Here is a 19,226-nt window from a genome sequence, read left to right as displayed (position 1 = left end):
ATGATTAAGTGCAGTATATGCATCTCTGTACTGTCTCAGGCATGGTCAGTCATCTTCAAGGTGGTGGGTATGTGTCTGTGTCTGTGTATGTGTATGTGTGTGTGTGGAGCAGAGCTTGCTCACAGGCTGGAGATGAGAACAGACTGTGCAGTAACTCTGGCTGCTGCTATTTCACTTGTGTCCAGCTCTGAATTTAGCATTAGGATGTCTCTTTCTCTTCTTTAGTACAAAGTTAACTGAGCTGTTGTAACTCTCTGGTGACACAGTAGAAGCCACTTGCTCTGGGCCAGGTAGAAGCGAATCTTATTGGTAGCAGATTTTGGTTTCCTCCATCTGGCTTTAATGCAAACTAGCAGTAAGTTAAGCTCACCTGTTCAGCACTGCAGTGGATGGGAATGAGATAGACACAGACCTTCGGGGATAGATATAAGGCAATGTCAGGAGACACTGCTTCACACCTTCCCTCCACCTTCAGCAAATGTGCGCTAGTGCTGCTAACAAAAAGCATGTGCGCAGGTGTGATGACATGAACTGTAATTGAGAACAGAGGTGTTCAGTTGGATTCATATCCCAAGGTTTACGCTGAAGAGAGCATCCCTCAGGCGTGTTATCTCTTACTGGTATGTGTTAGGACTGTGCTGAAGTTCAGAAATCCACAATGCTTGATAAAAATGCAGAGAATGCTGTTCATACAGCAGTGATGTCAGTGTTGGCTAGCTATGGCCTGTCTCTCCTCCCAGTGACACGAGAAGGCCATGCGTCACTTCACCCATAAAAATGCCTCAATGTAATGCCCACACCTGGCAGTCCTGCCCCTGGAGGTGCTCCCAGCAGCACAGCTTCTGATGTTGGTCCTTTCAGTCCTGCAGTTTGGCCTCTTGTCAGACCTGGGCTGCAGACTGGAAGAACTGCTGACACCGGGGACCCAAGTGACTCAGTCTCTCTCTCTCTGTGATTATGTGCCCAGGTATCATCTGATGGATAACAGAAGCCACCAATAGGTCCACAGTTGCTATGGCTGTCAGAAAATCTCAGTTGGCCACTGTTTCCTTCCCAAGTCTGACTGGAAAAGAGCCCTCCAGGAGAGAGAAACAAAGTTACAGCAGGGAAACATCCCAATAAGCTCCAAACTGTCTAGGAAAAAAAATTCAGGTGTTGAAGTCATGTTTCCCAAGTGTGCTTTTAAAAAATAAGTTACTGAGTGTTAGGTCAGTTGTGTCCTGTATATATCGTAGGCTTTTCAGTGGCAGAGCAAATGTTGCGTAAAAACAAAGGAACTTGCTCCAGTTCTGCTGGACTTTCAACCCCTGTTCCTTTCTGTAAAGGACTGCATTTTGAGGACTGGTGGAGGTGGTTTTCACTGTAAAGAGGCTTTGTCATGCATTTTAAATTATTAGCTCTCATTTTAAATGCAGAACGCTCTTTCAGCATAGAACTTTCCAATTTGTAATTTTCCTCATCAGTTCTGCTGTTCTTTGGGACTGCATGAACCACCTGAGAGCTGTGTGGCCCTGCTGGTGAGCCCTTTCTCTTCTAAAGACTGTTGCCACTGACTAACTGGGGAAGCTTTGAAAAGAATGCAATTCAACTGCATACTCTTGTATTTCAAACTTTTTTTTTATTTTTATTTTTTTTTTAAGGAAAGATTTGAATTTTTGCAAAGCTCCTAAATTTAGTATTTATGACATAAGTAGCTCACAGGTAAAGACTGACTTCAAAATCAAATCATTGAAAATTATGTTTCTCTTCAGATAGCCCCACTAGCAGACAAAGAAGTTGAAAAGGTAATGATCATTATTTGATAATCCTTAGTGTGCTTAGTGACATGTCACTCTGAGAGAACAAAAGAACAGATAATAGGCCCAAAGAGAATTAAAAAAAAAAAACAAATTATATCATGTAAAATCAAGGTCATAATAACCAGAAGTATTTCTGAGAACTACAGTTGCAATCTCCCCCATTACTGTTTGATCCAAATCTTTTCATTAGAAAGAAGAAGCAGCTGTATAGATCCAGTTCCCATTATATCAAATGGCACTGAATAGTAATGTACCCCATACACCTCCTTAAATCTCATTCTTAATCAAAAGAATCCTATCTCTTAATTATATATATGCCTTTAGAAAGTGGGATTCATGTTCTTAAATTCAAATATCTTTGAGTGATTCCTACTCAGGTCTTTTTGTTCCTTGGTGACATACTGATAGTTCCTAAAATATAATTTCATCTCAAAATCTCAAAGTCCTCTCACAAACATTTGGTGTATTTCTTTTTTAATCGTGGATCCTCTAGGTTTGTTGCTGTGTATCTCTGAAAAGACCAATTAAAGGTTATATTTCATAACACTTATTTGAGAAAGCTCCTACCCAAGTCTGTTGGCAGGAAGACTAAGCTTCTTGCACTGCAGGCAAGGTGTTTATTTTTTTTCCTTCAGAGGCATATGGGACTATTTTTCTAAGGAGCTAACAGTCCCCACAGGGGACAAATTTTTCATAAGTATTCTGCATGCAAAAGCCCCTTGATTTATATGGCCAGATTTTGAAAATCTGGCCAACTTGTGTATTATGAACATTCCTGCTAATTGGACCTGAAACGTCTGAATCAAAGCATATGTCTAGACTGCAGGAAAAGTACATTCTGTCTCTGTCCCTTAATCACCAGAGGTGAAGACCAGATGGAGAATACTGTGACTCCCTTTTGGCCCAGTTTTCCTTCCCATGGATTTGGAATGTGCATCTGAATCAAAGAGCAATACAGCTCAATTGTGTCTTAAAACAGCTAGCAACATCTCTCCTGAATTAGTGGAATAGTTAGAGTATTGTCTTATCATCTGCCTGTTGGACGACGCATGGAGTTATATACATTTTCTATCTGTCAGAAAGTGCCATTCTTAAATTAATAACCCTGTTATCGTCTTCTGAAATCTATCCTAGAATTTAAGGGCAAAATATTAGCAGTTGATTTGTTGTTTTTTCTTCTCTATCTTTACAGCTCCTAGATTGTTTCGTCATCCCAGTGGTGATACTGCTCTCCTGGTTCTTCCTGCTGGTACGATACAAGGCAGTACATTTCATTGGGATCGTGGTCTGCATTCTGGGCATGGGCTGCATGGCAGGAGCAGATGTCCTTGTTGGGAGACAGCAAGGAGCAGGTGAGTAAGGATTAGTGTCTAGTACTACAAAGTTCTGATCACAGAAACTGTAATGAGAACATTTCGGTTTGGGGCACGGAAAATTGGAAGTTGGCAGGAAATCCTGTGTCTTCATGGATCTAAAGCACTACCACACTCAAGGGTGCTGTGTTGTCAGGAGGGATAGAGAACAAAAATGAATCAACAGTAAAAATTCACCACTTCTGCAAATGGACTTGCTCTGAGCATGCAATGCATCTCATCTTTTATACAGAGGGACAAACTAAATGCTTGTAGTTTCATTCTGCTTAGGGATAGCAAATCTCAGTTGCTTTCTTTCCAAATTGGCTATGTCTTTGAGTATACTGTCTCTCCTGTCCACTATGTACTGCTGCTTAACTTTGCTCCTTGTTTGTACAGAGACAAGGTCACTTGTTAGATACTAGAAGACACCAGACCTACATCCTAACTGTACTAACTGAGTTATAACACAGTCTCAAAGTAAAGATTTGGGATTTGCATGCATAACTATTGAGAAGTACCTTCTTGTGTACTTCTTTTTCATGCACAGCATCGTACAAAAAATGTGTGCATAGCTATTAATGTAGACTAGACAGAGTTAGATTTCATCGATGAACTTCCTCTGTCTCATTGATTTTTCTAGCGCCAACACAAATGATGTGGGAAGGCTGGAAATTCTTTTCAAAGGCTGTCAATTAGGCACAGTTTTCATCCTTAATTAAAAGCACTGAATTGTGAGCTGAACATAATACACTGGGTTTAAAATTCCCTCTTAATACAAATGCAAGCACTCTAAGATCTGCATTTGCCAAGATGCAACTGAACAAAACAAGGAAATTTGGGCAAGTACTCGTTACATCTCCCTGTCCCTTTTTATCTCTGTCCTGAAGACTTTTAGCTCATTGCTCTCCTCCAAAAATAGCTCCACCCTACCTATAAAGGAGAGAATATATTCTGTACTGCGGAGTCAGGCAGCCAAGGTTGCATTAGCAATGTCTGATTTGGAGGGACTGGGTTTTCAGCCCTAAGTTCTGGGAGAAACATCATGTTTGGGCATGTGAGTTGTGGTTCAGCAGAGGCATGCAAGGCATTGGACATCAGCAGAAAAGGCTGAAAAACACTGCAAAAAGGCTGCAATAATCAGATATTATTTGCTATATTAGTTACTAAAGCATGAATATAGCTGTTAGGAAATATATCCATAAAAACAATATCTGTTAACATACACTGTTGCTGTTTAATTTGGACCTGCACATGAAAGAGTGCATGCTTATTTCTACATAGAGAAGACGATCAGAGCCACACATGATAGAGTTTGCAGCTTCTTAGAATGGCAAAATGAAATGTATTGAAATGTAGGAATATGTTTCCACATTCTCTTTAGCAGAATAAAATAGAGTTGTTGTGACTAAGTTGGCTGAAGGGGTAGAACTATGCCTTAAAAACCTGAAAATTAAAATGAATATTGGCAGTAAAAGAGAAGATTTCAAGAAACTTTACATTAAAATGTTCCACAACATTTATAGGTTATTTCTTGGGACTGGGCAAACAAAATAAAGGAATTCATCAAAAGCAGTGAATTTGTATTTGCCCTCAGTAAACTCCTTTGTTATTTGTATATTTTAGGGAGCAAGAACAGTTGACTCTTGTTTGCCACAGTCTGTGAAATCAATGAATTTTGTGGCTCACAGTCTTTGAGCGTCAGTGAGGTGGGGAAGAGCCATCACAAGCTGCTGTTTGGGGCCTTCTTATTTCTATGAAAATGTTCGACCTTGTGGTGTTTGACTCGTACATGCAAAGGATGATATTTTTGTATCAGCAGTTCAGCAGAGACAAACTCTAAGGTCAAAAGCTCTTTCAGCAGTACTTCTCCAAAGTGCTAGTGAGTGGTTATAATAAATACCACATGAGTGAGCTCAGTGAGGGATGATTAGATCCACTGTGGAACACCAAATGCATCAAGGGTAAGGTTTTCCAAAGTGCTGATGCTTATTTTAAATTAAGGGTATGTGCCATCATCTTCCATGGCTGATTGCAAAAAGGAAAATAAGTGCCAGATCTTAAAAAGATAAATTGACAAATATGAACATACTGTTAGTCAAAGTATATGCAAAGCTGAATTTCAACGTGAGACTGAATCTAGTAATGTTTACACAGAGACCACGTCTCTGAGTCAAATGATGCTGGAGACTAGTCAGGTATTAGTAGGAGTGTTTTGATTATTTTCTCTGTTCCTGTTTGTCCATAAGCAACTTTTCTGGTGCTTATAACTAATTTTGGAGACATTAGGGGAAATCATTCTTGATCAGTCCAGTACCCTTGTATGATGCCATGACCAGCTGGGTAGATAAGGGGGGAACAGCGGATGTGGTGTATCTTTACTTCAGCAAGGTGTTGGACACTGTATCCCTCAGCATCCTCATAGGTAAGCCTAGGAAGTGTGAGATAGATGAGTGGACATTGAGGTGGATTGAGAACTGACTGACTGGCAGAGCTCAGATGGTCATGATCAATGGTTCAGAGCCTAGCTGGAGGCCTATAGCTAGCTGTATTCCTCAGGGGTTGGTGCTGGGTCTGATATTGTTCAACATCTTCATCAGTGACCTGGATGAAGGGATAGAGTGCACCCTCTGCAAGTCTGGTATAAAACCAAGCTGGGAGGAGTGGCTGACACACCAGAAGGTTGTGCTGCCATTCAGCATGACCTGGGTAGGCTGGAGAGTTGAGTGAAAAGGGACCAGTTGAGGTTCAACAAGGGCGAGCATAAAGACCTGCACCTGGGGAGGGGTAATCTCAAGCATCTGTATAGGTTAGAAGCTGAACCACTGGAGAGGAGCTGTGTGGATAAGGACCTGAGTGTCCTCAGGTGAACTACAGGTTGTCCATGAGCCAGCAGTGTGCTCCTGTGGCCAAGAAGGCCGATGATATCCTGGGGTACATCAAAAAGAGAGTGGCCAGCAGGTTGAAGGAAATGATCCTCCCCCTCTACTCTGTACTTGTGAGGCCACATCTGAAGTATTGTGTCCAGTTCTGGGCTCCTTAGTTCAAGAAAAACAGGGAACTTCTAGATAGAGTCCAACAGAGCCACAGAGATGATGACAGGCCTGGAGCATCTCCTTTATGAGGAAAGGCAGAGAAACCTGAGGCTGTTCAGCCTGGAGAAGAGTGAGATCTTATCAGTGCTTATAATTATCTAAAGGGCAGGTGTGAAGCGCTTGGGGCCAGCCTTCTTTCAACAGTGCCCAGTGACAGAATAAGGGGCCATGAGCACAAACTGGAACATTAGAACTTCTATATGAACATGAAGAAAACCTTCTTTACTGTGAGGGTGACAGAGCACTGGCACAGGTAGTCCAGAGGAGCTGTGGAGTCTCTTTCTCTGGACATATTCAGAACCCACCTGGATGCTTTCCTGTGCTTTAGGGAACCTGCTTTAACAGAGGATTAGACTTGATGACCTCCAGAGGTCCATTCCAAACTCTATGGTTCTGTGATTCTGCAACAAGATACAGGATTTTTGAATTCTTTTTCTAACTTTTTATGACCATTGTCATTTCCATAAATTCCTTCTCACTGTGAAGTTCAGAACCTTTTCAAAGGAATTTCCATTATAGCCAGTTTTTCTGACTTTCTTTGGTTCTGCAGCAATGTCTGGCAGCTTTGTGAGGCTGTAACTGTAGTAGAAATCTTTCAGTAAGTCTTATGTGCAGAGGGAATTGCATGCATTAGGCTGCAAAAACAGGGCCTCAGTTTCCAAGCTGGAACTTAATTTTGATCAAATCTCTCTGCATCTCCCTTTGGCCCAAGGTAATAAAAGAACCCGAGACTTAAAAAGATTTCAAACATTCTTTGATAATATGGTGGCTTAGTAGTTATATATACCTTAAAGTACTGAAAATATAATTTTCTGTCCATTTTATGAATTAGATACTGCTATGTTAATTTATCTCCTTTTAAAAAACCTCTATTATCATCACCCTGTCTACACCTCATCCTTCCTACTCTCTTTATTGTCAAACAATTTCATGTGAGAATGAGGTCAGTATTGGGGTTGTAATGATTTCTTCATTCATTTCACAGGTACATAGAATTCTTTGTTCCCATCTAAATGCCAGGGATGTTTTTGCTTAGATTTCAGAATAAGATGCAAACTGTCCCATTCCACTTGGAAAAATAAAAGTTAAAATAATAAAATTAAAAGAACTGATCACTGAAGAGTTCCGTAGTTTACATAAGTTTTTCTTTACATTCAGATTTTCTTACAGAAAAGATAAAATTCTCACTTCACTTCTGCTAGATTTTATTGTGATAATTGGATGAAAACTGTTATGACAAAACATTTCATCTTACTGATCCAGATAAGGGCTACTTTGTGACTGAGTTTTCATATCTACAGGGCAGAACTTACAGCAGTTCTAGACAAAAGGTTGTTTTGACATGTTCTGATTTTTCCCGTTTATTCCTAGGTGAAAATAAACTGATAGGGGATCTCTTAGTATTGGGTGGAGCAACACTGTACGGCATCTCGAACGTTTGTGAAGAGTATATTGTCCGAAATCTGAGTCGAGTGGAGTTCCTGGGCATGATTGGACTCTTTGGCTCCTTCTTCAGTGGAATTCAGCTGTAAGTGAGCAGGTTTGAACTCTAAGGTCATTCAAATAAGTATAGTTCTGGCTTCCTTTGAGATACTGTGCCATACTCTTCAAAGGTAGCCATTTCCTGTGTAGGGTAGGTATCTGCAGATTTGGGAATTTGTTTTTAATATCTGAGATAGCTGGATTTGTACTCAATATATTTATGTATATATATATATATATATATGTAGCTAAGTACTTTAATTCAAGAGCTGTTTTTTCGTATGAAAGTCCCATGAGGAGGGAGAAGACACACATTATCCTGTATTGCTTGAAGACAAATAAATATTTCACATATTGTTCTGGTCTGTGAACAGGAAACTCTCTACAGCCCTCTACAGTTCTGTTTCATACTTTTTAGAAGTTTCTTAGATTGAAAAACACATGCAGTCAGAAGAGATTTTACTGATTAATTTGTTTTGTGTAATTAAGAATGCTATGGCAGAAATAATGAATATGTCCTTAAGAAATTGGCTTTTTCACTTTAAAATACTTAGTACTCAGAAGATTGGCACATGGATTTTAGGAGTCATATCCACATGTACCTAATGAGTAGGTACCTCACTTCCAATATTGCAACACTGTGCCTAATAAGAATGTATTAAAAGTCACTATGCAAGATCGACACATTTACAGAGATCTGTAACTGGTACTTGTCATACCCAACAGCTTTTGAATATTAGCCAAAAACAAGTTATTTGCCTGCACATCTGAGCTATTCAGCTTTAAGAACTGAGACTCATCAAAGAAATGGCCCATTGATTCCTACTTAATTAGTTCTGTTTCTTTAGACAGAAAGCTTATTATGTTTATGTAGAATATGAAAACATGACTTAAAATGATTTTTATTATATACAAGAACATGTATGTCTAGCATTGTTGGGCAAAGCATTTTTGTTACCTAAATCGCTCATGGTATGTAGGTACTGGCTTGTTCTAAAGTTATCAAGCAGTGCTTTTGTTTTGCTGTGCATTTAAACAGTAATATACAGGTCACATATTCCTAAATTTAATTATAGTACCATTTCAACTCTTCTTGAAGGTAGTCACAATTGAGAGTCTATTATTTATTTGTCTGGGAAGAAGAATCTGGTGCTGGCACAAGGACTCAACAGGAAAGAAACTCCAAAAGCCATTTCTTTGCTGAAAGCTTTAAGGAAGCTTCCTGGGGGAAGGAATATCTCAGAAATAAGGCTTTACAGCATGCTGGGAAAAACACTGGTCAAAGTTTGGTTGGCATTCACAAAGCAGGGATTCTGAAATTGTTTCTGCAGTTGCTCTCTCATAAATTGCTTCTTTCAACTTGCTGGCTAGACTCTTACTAACACAGCTGGTCTTCTCTGCTACATCAACACATTGCTGGCTCCTGTACACCAGGACTCCAAGCTTGATTTTCACAGTGTAGCTTCTTGTCCAGTCAGGTCCCAGCCTGTACTGTTGCATGGGGATATTTCATCTTAGACATTGGAGTTCATGTTTGCTTTTCTTGAACTTCATCAGATTTCTGCCAGCCCATTTATTCAGCCTGTTAGGTCTTTCTGAATGGCAGCATATCTGCTGCATGGAATGTCCTCTGTGAATTTGGTAAGCATGCATTCCATCCAATCTTCTAGATTGAAAATGTTAATCAGTTGTCAGAAGTACTCAATCTGCTGATCATTACTTTTTGAACACAGTTTTCCATTGATCCTTGTGGGTAGTCCATCCATCCAATATATGTCAGTGTATTTTCAATCTCTAAGGATTTTTTGGGAAATCATGTTGAAAACTTTGCTGAAGTTGAGGTAGATTACACTCCATCCTCACATGCATTCCTTTTCCATTATCTATGGAACCAGACATCTCATCATAAAAGGCAATACATTTGCTTCTGAAAAATCTGTGCTGACTGTTCCTAGTCATTTCTTCATTATTAATTTCCTGGAAATGGAACAATTACTCCATTATCTTCCCAAAGTCTAGAGTAAGGTTGGCTAGGCGGTAGTTCTTGCCCTTTTTGAAACTGGATATTGTTTTGTCTCTTTTTTCAATCTTCAGGGAATTCCTCTGATCACAACATCCTTTGAAAATTCATCATGGTTCTATTCTCCAGTGAATCAGGCATCACTAAATGAAGCCCTCTCGCAAAGTTGCTCTTACCCCTCTTTGTTTCGCAGATCATAATGAAGCACATATCATAGCATATCAGTTTCTACTTCTTTTGTATTGGATATGCAATAGTATGAAAGCAATGTTCGTGTATTTAAATAACATCAAAATTTGCTTGCTATCGCAAGACACTGCAGTTTGTATTTATAGTATTCTTCAGGAATTGCTGATAAAAGAAACATAGGCCTTCCGCGTGCAAAGACACTTTTAATTTAGTTACTCTGCAGACAAAATAATCTCATTATTCTGTCCACAGTATTAAATTTGCCACATATCAGAGGTAAGCAAATTAGAATTTCCAGGATGCAACTCTCTAGATCATATTTATCTGGAAGGCACTGAGTTCTGTAGTTTTACTATTAGACTTGGTCACCTACATCCCACTTTTTGTGCTAGGTATTTCTTTTTACAGGGTGTGTAGTTCCATGTTTTATGCTTGGTTAAAATAGTGCTCAGACTACTGTGCAGAGTTCCATACATCTGTAAATCACAGATCAGAAACATCTGCTGGTAGAGTAAGCTTCCTAATTTACAGGGGTCTTTTCTCGTGATTGGGAAGAACAGACTTTTTACCACTTGAGAATTTTCTGAGTCTGGTATCTTCATGTTAATGTAAAGTAAGACCTACAAGATGTTGAAAATGGACTTTTGCAGCTTGCCCATCCCTTGTTTTGTTTCCTGACTTTCATTGCCGTGACTATTTGCTCTGTCTCAGCATGTAACAAATTACAGCACTCTCCTCAAACCCAGCCTGTGATATCTGCCACCTCATGTCAGTGATTTACTCAGCTCTCACTGCAGAACCACTCTGAAGGGTGAATAACTCAGGCAGATACATTATTAATCATTAAATTTCAAAAGCTTTCAGAATATTAAGAAGACAAGAGGACTGAACATGTAGGGGGACAAGCCCTTTGGAACAGGTATTTAGAGAGCTGGAAATAAACCAGTGCAAATTGTATATTATTACATTATTATTACTGCCCTGAAGATCTTTCAAACACATAGGAATAGGGTGGATTAGCAAATTTTGATTGCATTTTGTTCCTACAGAGACTTTTTGTTATAAGGCTGTTTATGTTGTTTTGTCCAGCATTTGAATTGAATGAGTAGAAGTAATTTAACTTCTGTTCCCTTTCATCAGATTTTGCCTTCTCTTCTCTTACAGTGCAATCATGGAACACAAAGAGCTGCTGAAGGTTCCCTGGGACTGGCAAATAGGTAAGAAAACTCTTTACCTCATTGAAGATAGTTGCTGAAGGAGGTGTGGAGCCAACCAATTTTTGGAGAAGCAGGCACACAGAAGCCAATGTTTGTGATTTTTGCACTGATGTCTGCCAAAGGTTGAAGCACATGTCTTACAACCATTCTTAACTGATTTGTACCCTGAATGATATATTGTTCTTCCCTTGCACCTTTAGGTTAAGCAATAGAGAAGTGCTTATGAAAAAGATAATTATTCACAAAGCTGTGAAGTAAAATAATAGTGGTGTTCTATTCTGAGATTCAGTACAACACTGAGACAAATAAATGAGGTAGTTACAAAGAGCCAAGCCTTTTCAATGAATACTAAAGAAAGAAAATGAGACCTAACAAAAAACTTTAAAAGTTCTTGTAATACATATTGTAGCATCTTAAACATATTTCCAAGGGACCATTTCTATATGCAAGTGGTTAACTGATTTTCAATTAGTCTTGGTGGAGTATAGCAGATATGTCATTTAGATGTGTTTAAGTAGCATATTTAAGTAGCATCGTGCACAATGAAGCTCTTACAGTGTTTTGCTAGTCAGTGAATTTCATTTTCCCATTTGAGTTTGGAAGCTGAGTTTCTGATCTAAGACTCCCTTCTAATTAGTCCAACAACTTACTTGCTTTGAAAGGAAATCAACATTTTGAAAATAAGAGTCTCTGTAATCGCTCTTTTAGCATTTACAACAATAGGAGAAATAAAAGAGTGCTAATAATACAGACCAGGGAATTCAAGTTTTGGCAATCCATTGGAAATAGCTTGTTAGCTAGTCTTAGAATGAACATCAAGATAACAGCTTGGAACTGTGCAAGGGCAACTGACTACATGGGAATCCCTGAGAATAGGAAATACAACTCTTGGATTTCACTATTGTTTTCTTTAAACATACTTCAACATTTCCTCTCATCATCCTATTTAAAAAGAGTGCATCTTCCACAAAATATTCCACATAGAAATTTTGGAGATTTGATGGTTGTGCTGTAATTCTAGATGGCATCAATTACACTGTCTGTGGAGAAATATGCTCAACTACATCCTGTAAATGTATTGTCCTTCTTTAAACTGCTGTTGTTAGCATAACTGCAGCAGTGTTCGTTTATACTTCATGATAAGGAGTTCAGGGACATAGTTAATCTGATACTAATGGAAATAGCAATGGCCATCATGAATTTACTTACTATACATGTAAATGTTACATATACTGTCTTAGAAGTTCTTTTGTATCTCAGTATCAGTGGAATGTGCCATTAAAATAAAATTTTGTGTATGACATTAAAAAGTCATCAAAAGTTAGTCAGTGGGACCATCTTAGCAAGGTCATCATATATGTAAAAATTGTGTAGTTAAACACAGATGAATTTGCAATAATTACATCATTTTTTTTGTTCTTTCTGACTTCCTACACACCTACTTGTTGTGCTTTCTATTGTATTGACAGTGATACAAAACTGTCAGGTAGTTATTGATAAATATATGTCAGGGTGTTCACAGTGTTGTCCTAAGTAGTTATCTACTATAGCATACTTAATCCTGCAGAACAACAGAGTTAAATCACAGCCTTCTCAATGGCGATGTGAAAGTCACAGCAGGCAACCTAATAAATAACTCAAGGTGGCCTGTTGCCATCTGCCATAATTGTGTCATGAAGAATGTACGAGCAACCTTTCAGTTGATGTAATATGCAAATGAATTTGGAATATAAAGATCTAAAGCCAGTCAATTTGCTCAGGGACATAATTTAGCAGAGAGTTGTTAGAGTTAGGGTAGAATGGTTAGGTTGCAGTTGGACTCGATGATCTTTACGATCTTTTCCAACCTGAGCAATTCTGTGATTCTATGATCTGTTTTATCTAATGTGCTTAAAACAGACTGGGGCCCTCCTGATTTTAATTTTCGAAATTCCTTCAATACATTGTATCATCTTTGCAGTTAGTATAAATCAGTGTAGCTCTATTTAAATCTTTGAAGGTTTAAATATTAATAATTGCTGAGGATCTGATTGAACAGAGAATGATTGTATCATGCCAACTGAGCGGTTTAAAAGAAGAGCGTGACATGATTGTAGAATTTCACATGAAATAATAACAAATAGAAAACATTTTTGTTTGAGAGAAAAGCCAGTTTGATGATCCCGGGAGGTGTTCCATGTTACAGAAGCTCTGAATGCTTTTGAATAGTCTTTACTCCAAAGGACCAGTGTAAAAAGAACGGTTGATTCAATTTCATGCAAGGAAACTTTTGGATTAAAAATGTCAGGTCTAGAACATGGAACATACAACCAGCATACTCAGCTGAAAGAGAAGTTCCCAAGGCACATGCCTTGTTGGGACTCCTGAGAGTATTCCATGGGGGTAGGTCTTGCTCGTTTCTATGAAGATGCCCTATCTTAAGACAAGTAAGGAGATACTGGGGCACTGGGGCTTGTTGAGCCTGCAGAAGAGAAAGTTTCAAATAGCTATACACAAGGAGACTGTTAAAAGGACAGAGCCAAGGTCTTCACATTAGTGCAGAGCATAATGCAATGGAAGGAGGATGGACATCAAGAAGAAATTGAAATAGTGGATTCAAGCTGGACGAAAAGAAAACCTTTTTCAAATTGACAGCAGGCAGGAAGTGGAGCAAGTTATCCAGGCAGGTTGTGCAGACATTAGTGGTCAGTCTGAACAAAGCCCTGAGCAACATTGTGTGATATCACAGCTGAGTCTGGTGTGAGCAGGGATTGAACTTGAGATTGTTGAGCTCTCTTCCAGCCTGAATTGCCCCACAATTCTATGATTCTGTGTTCCCGATTCAGAACTTCACCACACACTCACACTTAACCATGCCGAAGTGGTGACATTACTCATCAGGATGAGTGCTCAATGTAAAGATAGGATTCCTTGCACCAGCTTTAGACATCTGGGATGTGGATAACTGATGTAGTTGGACAGAATCCTTTTATCACGAACAGAAAGAAAAAGGCATGACACAAATCATACTGTGCTAAAGCTGGTGTTTAAAAAATGTTAGATAACCAGCACCCTACAACTTCCAAATCTCCTCACTGGGCACCAACACCCTATATGTGTCCAGAGTTAAGTGTAGCAAATCTCACCCACAGCCACCTTCATACACATTAATCCTTCAGACCAGGACAGTATCTCAAAACATGCAGTTCTGAATGATGAGTTTATCAGGGCTTAAAACAGCTAAGTTCATGAGCAGATCATTGCAAAAGCACCTTCTAACTTTCCAGTTTCCTTCTTTCCCATGCCTGCTTCAGGCAGTCAGTCCTGGTGACTCAATGCCTGGCTAGGCACATGTTCTAGCATTTGCGTCTTCAGCATTAGTGGTGATTCCCAAGGTTGCAGTGGCACACAAGGAAGGTGAGACTGAAAGTCTTTGACTTAAAACATATTTCTGTTGTGAAAACTGGGCTTTTAGAAACACTATCTGAAAATCATACGACATTACTTCCATCTTGCTTATTGTCACAAATAGATGCTGTCTATCTGTTGCATATTGCTTGCATTTTTACATTGTAAGTAAAATGCCACTTTACATTTACCTCTGATAGGACTAATACAGTTTAAGAAGCTTTCCACTGATATTGAAATGCTCTTTGGAAAAGCAACCTGTGGAATGCGTGTGACTGCCTGCCAAAGAATATGAACACCAAGACAGCAGTATAAAATTGTACTGTTAATTGAGAGTGTAACCCTTCATAACAGTTGAATGTGTCTGTTAAATCCGAAAGGACTAACGGGCTTGGTGGGTCAGCTGATGGTTTTCAGACTGTACTTTGAGAACGCTGATTTGAAAACTGTCTTGTTTCCAGCTGAAACAGAGTTATTTTCTTCATAGAGTCTGATGTGATGCTATGTTTTGGCTATTGGAGAGGAAAACAATGTTGATTACACATTGATGTTTTAGCTGTTGCTGAGCAGTGCTGTACAGAGTCAAGGACATTTTAGTTTGTCCCAGAGTGGCCAAAGAGATAATCCATACTATATGGCATCATGAGAAAAAAGCATAGAACTGAGAGGAGTTGGCTGGGGGTGCAGCCAATGCTCAAGAACTGACTGCGCATTGGTCAGCAAGTGGTGAGAAATTGTGTTCTGCATTGCTTGTTTTCTATATATTATTATCATTACTATTATTTCTCTCTTCTTTTTCTGTCTTGGCAAATATTTTTTATCTCAACCCATGAGTTCTACTACTTTTTTTTCCCCTAGTTCTCTTCAGTATCCCACAGGGAGGAGGGGGTCTGAGTGAATGAATGGCTGTGATGTTTAGCTGCTTGCTGGGTTAAACCATGACAGAGACCAGAATGACTTTTGTGCCTGGCCTGTTCTTGACTTAAGACTGAAAGAAAAGCCAACTTAATGGTCGTCTGCAAATAATTTCTCACTGGTCAAAACTGTCCATTTGATGCAACCTACTGCTGCAGAAGAATTCCAGGTTTTGTATAAAGCAACTCTGCCAACGTGCACCTTAAAAAATTGCTACCTTTTATAAAAGCAGCTCTTACCACGGTTATACACATCCTGAATATAAATGCTGATTTGTTATCATGCCATAGAAACCGATATATGGACAGTGTCATTTCCTGAGTGTTGTATTTGTTCCAAGTTAATGTACACTTCAGTTCAAATGCTTCAGAAGAATTAAAGCTATCAGAGTTGAGTTTGTCCTTTAGATGGCTTTTCTAAACAGTTTTTAACTATGTGGAACATTGTAAAGACTTCAGTATTTTTTTTTTATCCTTATGTTTTTATTTTCTACTATTTCCTTTCAGGACTTTGGCAATCAGATTTTCTGCAACATGTAGTCAATAACATGCTCTGAAAAGCTGGCATGTGTCCAAATTTAGGTTCATGCATACACCAGCTGGGAATTCTGCAGCATATATCAGCCTAAGAATTATCATTTGCATTATAACAGATGAGTGAAGTGTTTGCTGTTTTTTTAACTTCTTACTGATTTATTTGCCTTGGGATTTATCAAGTAATAACTGAAGGGATGAATTCTTTCCCAGTAAGTTATTTAGTTAGTTATTTCGTTTTTGAAATGAAATTAGATTTTTACTGTAATATATTTTTATTATATTAGCCTCTAACAATCCAACTGTGTGAGTCACTCTGTAAGCACGTAGCAAGGAACAGTCTCAGCACCAGAAAGCCTTATTAAGGAAGACTGACAAGAAGTGGTAGGGAATGGAGGCACAAAACTGTGAAGTGATTTGTCAAGTTTGGTGGCAAAACTGACTTGAGTGCTCTCCTCAGATGTTTATCTGTTGGTTCATTAACTACTGTGAAAGTATTTTTGCATACATCTTGTGGGCCTGATTCCTAGAAAATGCTATGTGCTCCCTCCAATCAGTGAAACTCAGTGGGTTTTGGGGACATTTGTTTCTTAAAAGACTAGATTTGATATGTCTGAATCCATAATTTCATCTGAATTTATGTTGAATTTGGGATATTTGCTAGCAATATAAGACCAATTTAAAACGGCACTGCTGTTATGGGAATAAGAGGGAGCGTACCAAATGTTCAATACTGAATAGATGTGGCTTTCACTGGTTTTCATATATATTTAGAATAATGCTTCTAGTGTACAAATACATACATATATACATATATGCCTTTTAATAATCTGATTCCATATTTTTTTGAAAAAGTATTCTTTTGTAAAAATGGATCCTTATTCCTTCCAGCATAAGTCATTTCTACGGGCTGTGAAAGGTCACTCTTCTTGTCTCTCTTCTGCAGGCTTGTTGTATGTCGGCTTTAGTGCCTGTATGTTTGGCCTCTACAGCTTTATGCCAGTGGTCATAAAGAAAACCAGTGCTACTGCTGTCAACCTCTCCCTACTCACAGCTGACCTATACAGCCTTTTCTGTGGATTATTCCTCTTCCACTACAAGGTATGTGAAAATGAGAGGTGGATTTGTGTAATAGCTGTATGCCTATACAAATAGCAGTGCAGAACTATGAAGGTGAGCTGAAGAGCTTCTACCATTCAATGCGGAGATGAGAAGACTTCATAGGCCTTTCAGGACCTAAGTGGGGCCTACGAGAAAGCTGGAGAGGGATTTTTTACAAGACCCTGTATTGATAGGACAGGGGATAATGGCTTTAAACTAAGAGGGTAAGTTTAGATTAGATACTAGAAAGAAATTGTTTGCTATCAGAGTGGTGAGGCTTTGTAACAGATTGCCCAGGGAAGTTGTGGATGCCCCATTATTGGAAATGTTCAAGGCCAAGTTGGATGGGGCTTTGAGCAGCCTGGTCTAATGGAAAATGTCCCAGCCCATGACAGTCTGGTTGAATTAAATAATTCTATGATTCTGTGATTCTGCTGTCCCTCGTAGTATCCTTCTGGACAAAATCTTCAGTGTACAGCTAGGCAAATATATCACACAGTTGGCTGATGTGTTAGGCTCAAAAGATTGAAGTAAATGGAGTTACATCAGTCTGGAGGCCAGTCAGTAGTGGAGTTCCACAGAGCTTCATTTTAGAGCCATTCCCTTTAATGTTTTCACAAATGACTTGGAGGCAGGATTCAAATGTATATAAAGTAAGTTTGCAGACAACGCCAAATTAGAATGAGCTGTTAAGTGACTCGAGGTACAGAGGCTTTGTTTCATTTCATAATGATTCTGAAATTATGACTCATAACTGTCCATGAATTACACTTTTCTTGCCAGCCAAATCAGTGTCTTGCCTTTTGGTGTTAAAATGTCAAAATGTGCAGCAGATTTATGTTGAAGTTAAACTTTTATCTCTCAGTTCTTCTAATATTTAAAAGGTTGTTTTGTACAACCACACATTTGGTCTCCATTTGCAAGAGACTGCACTGCATTATTAATAAGCAGCCCTATGGTGACCGTTATATGAAAGTGGCACCAGGATGCTGGAGACAACTGCTTCGTACTATCTCATTTGTGTAAGAGGGAGGCTACTTGTTAGCTAAAATGGTGGCCAATGTGAGTGTTAGGTAAATGGAGGCATAAAAATACTGATTACTTAATCAAGCCAAATCAGATTTTGTAATACTAATCGTACTTGTGTGAATTTGAAAGAGACAGAGAAAATTCAAATCTTTGCAGTCCCAAACAAAATTCTTTTTCTTCATTGCTTCTTCTTTTCTTTAGACAGAAGACAAATATAGAAACTGAAATGCAAATGTTCTCTGCTGCTTTACAGGTCTGCTTCGTGGTGATTTGGTTCTGCCGCATACTTTAAATCCAGAATATTCAAAATTAGGTATTGGCTGAGAATTATAAGCCCCTACTAATAATATTTGATAATCATGATAAAATAGGTGATTTTAGTCAAGTATTTCTAAGAAGGATGTTTATACTACACAATAAAAGACTGACAAATTTAATTCTGAAAATAGTAGCGGTGGTGTTTTAACAAAATCAGTCTTTTAGAGGGACAGACTTGAAAGGCAGTATGTTTGGGATGATTTTCTGCTCAACTTTGCTCAAACGACCAAAAAAAAAAGTCAATTTTGCAAAAGTAAAACTCCACTCATGGATTGGGTCAGGAATGTCCTTTGCATGAAGAACACCTCTGTCTCCTTCACATTTTTACATTGATAGATAACAGAGAGCAGTATTATCATCTCTCAGCGCCTAATTCTCTAGTCAAAGCAAGCAATAGTCTTTAATTCTTTCCTCGTAGTTTGGACCATCTGTTCCTCTGTTCTCCTCATATCCAGAGAAAATTCATCCTTCCTGAGTTAGTCCCTTCCAATCATGAAGCAGGAAGGGCCCTGTATCATTATCAACTTCTGAAATGCTCTTGTCTCTCAAATTCTTTGGTAAACATTGCTCCATAAATATTAACATTTTATGTACTTTTTCATTCACGTTTCATATTTGTTATTTGCATGTAATCTGTATAACTTGTGCATGTCTACTTTGTTCTTCATTTGTATTTAATCTGTGTAACTCGTGTGTCTCCTTTGTTCTCCCTAGCAGAAGTGCTGATAAGGAGAAGACCTTTGTTAGAACTTGACAGAAAGACCTTTACCTTAAATGTAGTATCAGCTC

The 19,226-nt window shown here is 38.7% G+C and overlaps 1 protein-coding gene across 2 annotated transcripts in view; it reads left to right on the top strand.

Moving 5' to 3' along the window:
* SLC35F1 (solute carrier family 35 member F1) overlaps nucleotides 1–19,226 on the top strand; it is a 237,089-nt gene that overhangs the window by 193,567 nt on the left and 24,296 nt on the right. The window contains exons 4-7 of one of the 2 annotated variants that reach the window (XM_085217414.1): nucleotides 2,992–3,151; nucleotides 7,618–7,774; nucleotides 11,102–11,154; nucleotides 16,936–17,090. In XM_085217414.1, coding sequence (XP_085073540.1) covers nucleotides 2,992–3,151; nucleotides 7,618–7,774; nucleotides 11,102–11,154; nucleotides 16,936–17,090 — 525 coding nt within the window. The remainder of the gene's footprint in view (nucleotides 1–2,991; nucleotides 3,152–7,617; nucleotides 7,775–11,101; nucleotides 11,155–16,935; nucleotides 17,091–19,226) is intronic. The other variant, XM_085217415.1, reaches the window with a different exon arrangement.

Source organism: Meleagris gallopavo, chromosome 2 (assembly GCF_905368555.1).
Source record: "Meleagris gallopavo chromosome 2, MGAL_WU_HG_1.1, whole genome shotgun sequence".
In the NCBI taxonomy this organism is placed as follows: domain Eukaryota; kingdom Metazoa; phylum Chordata; class Aves; order Galliformes; family Phasianidae; genus Meleagris; species Meleagris gallopavo.
Note: the sequence above shows the minus strand (reverse complement) of the source record. Positions and strands in the feature narration are given on the sequence as shown.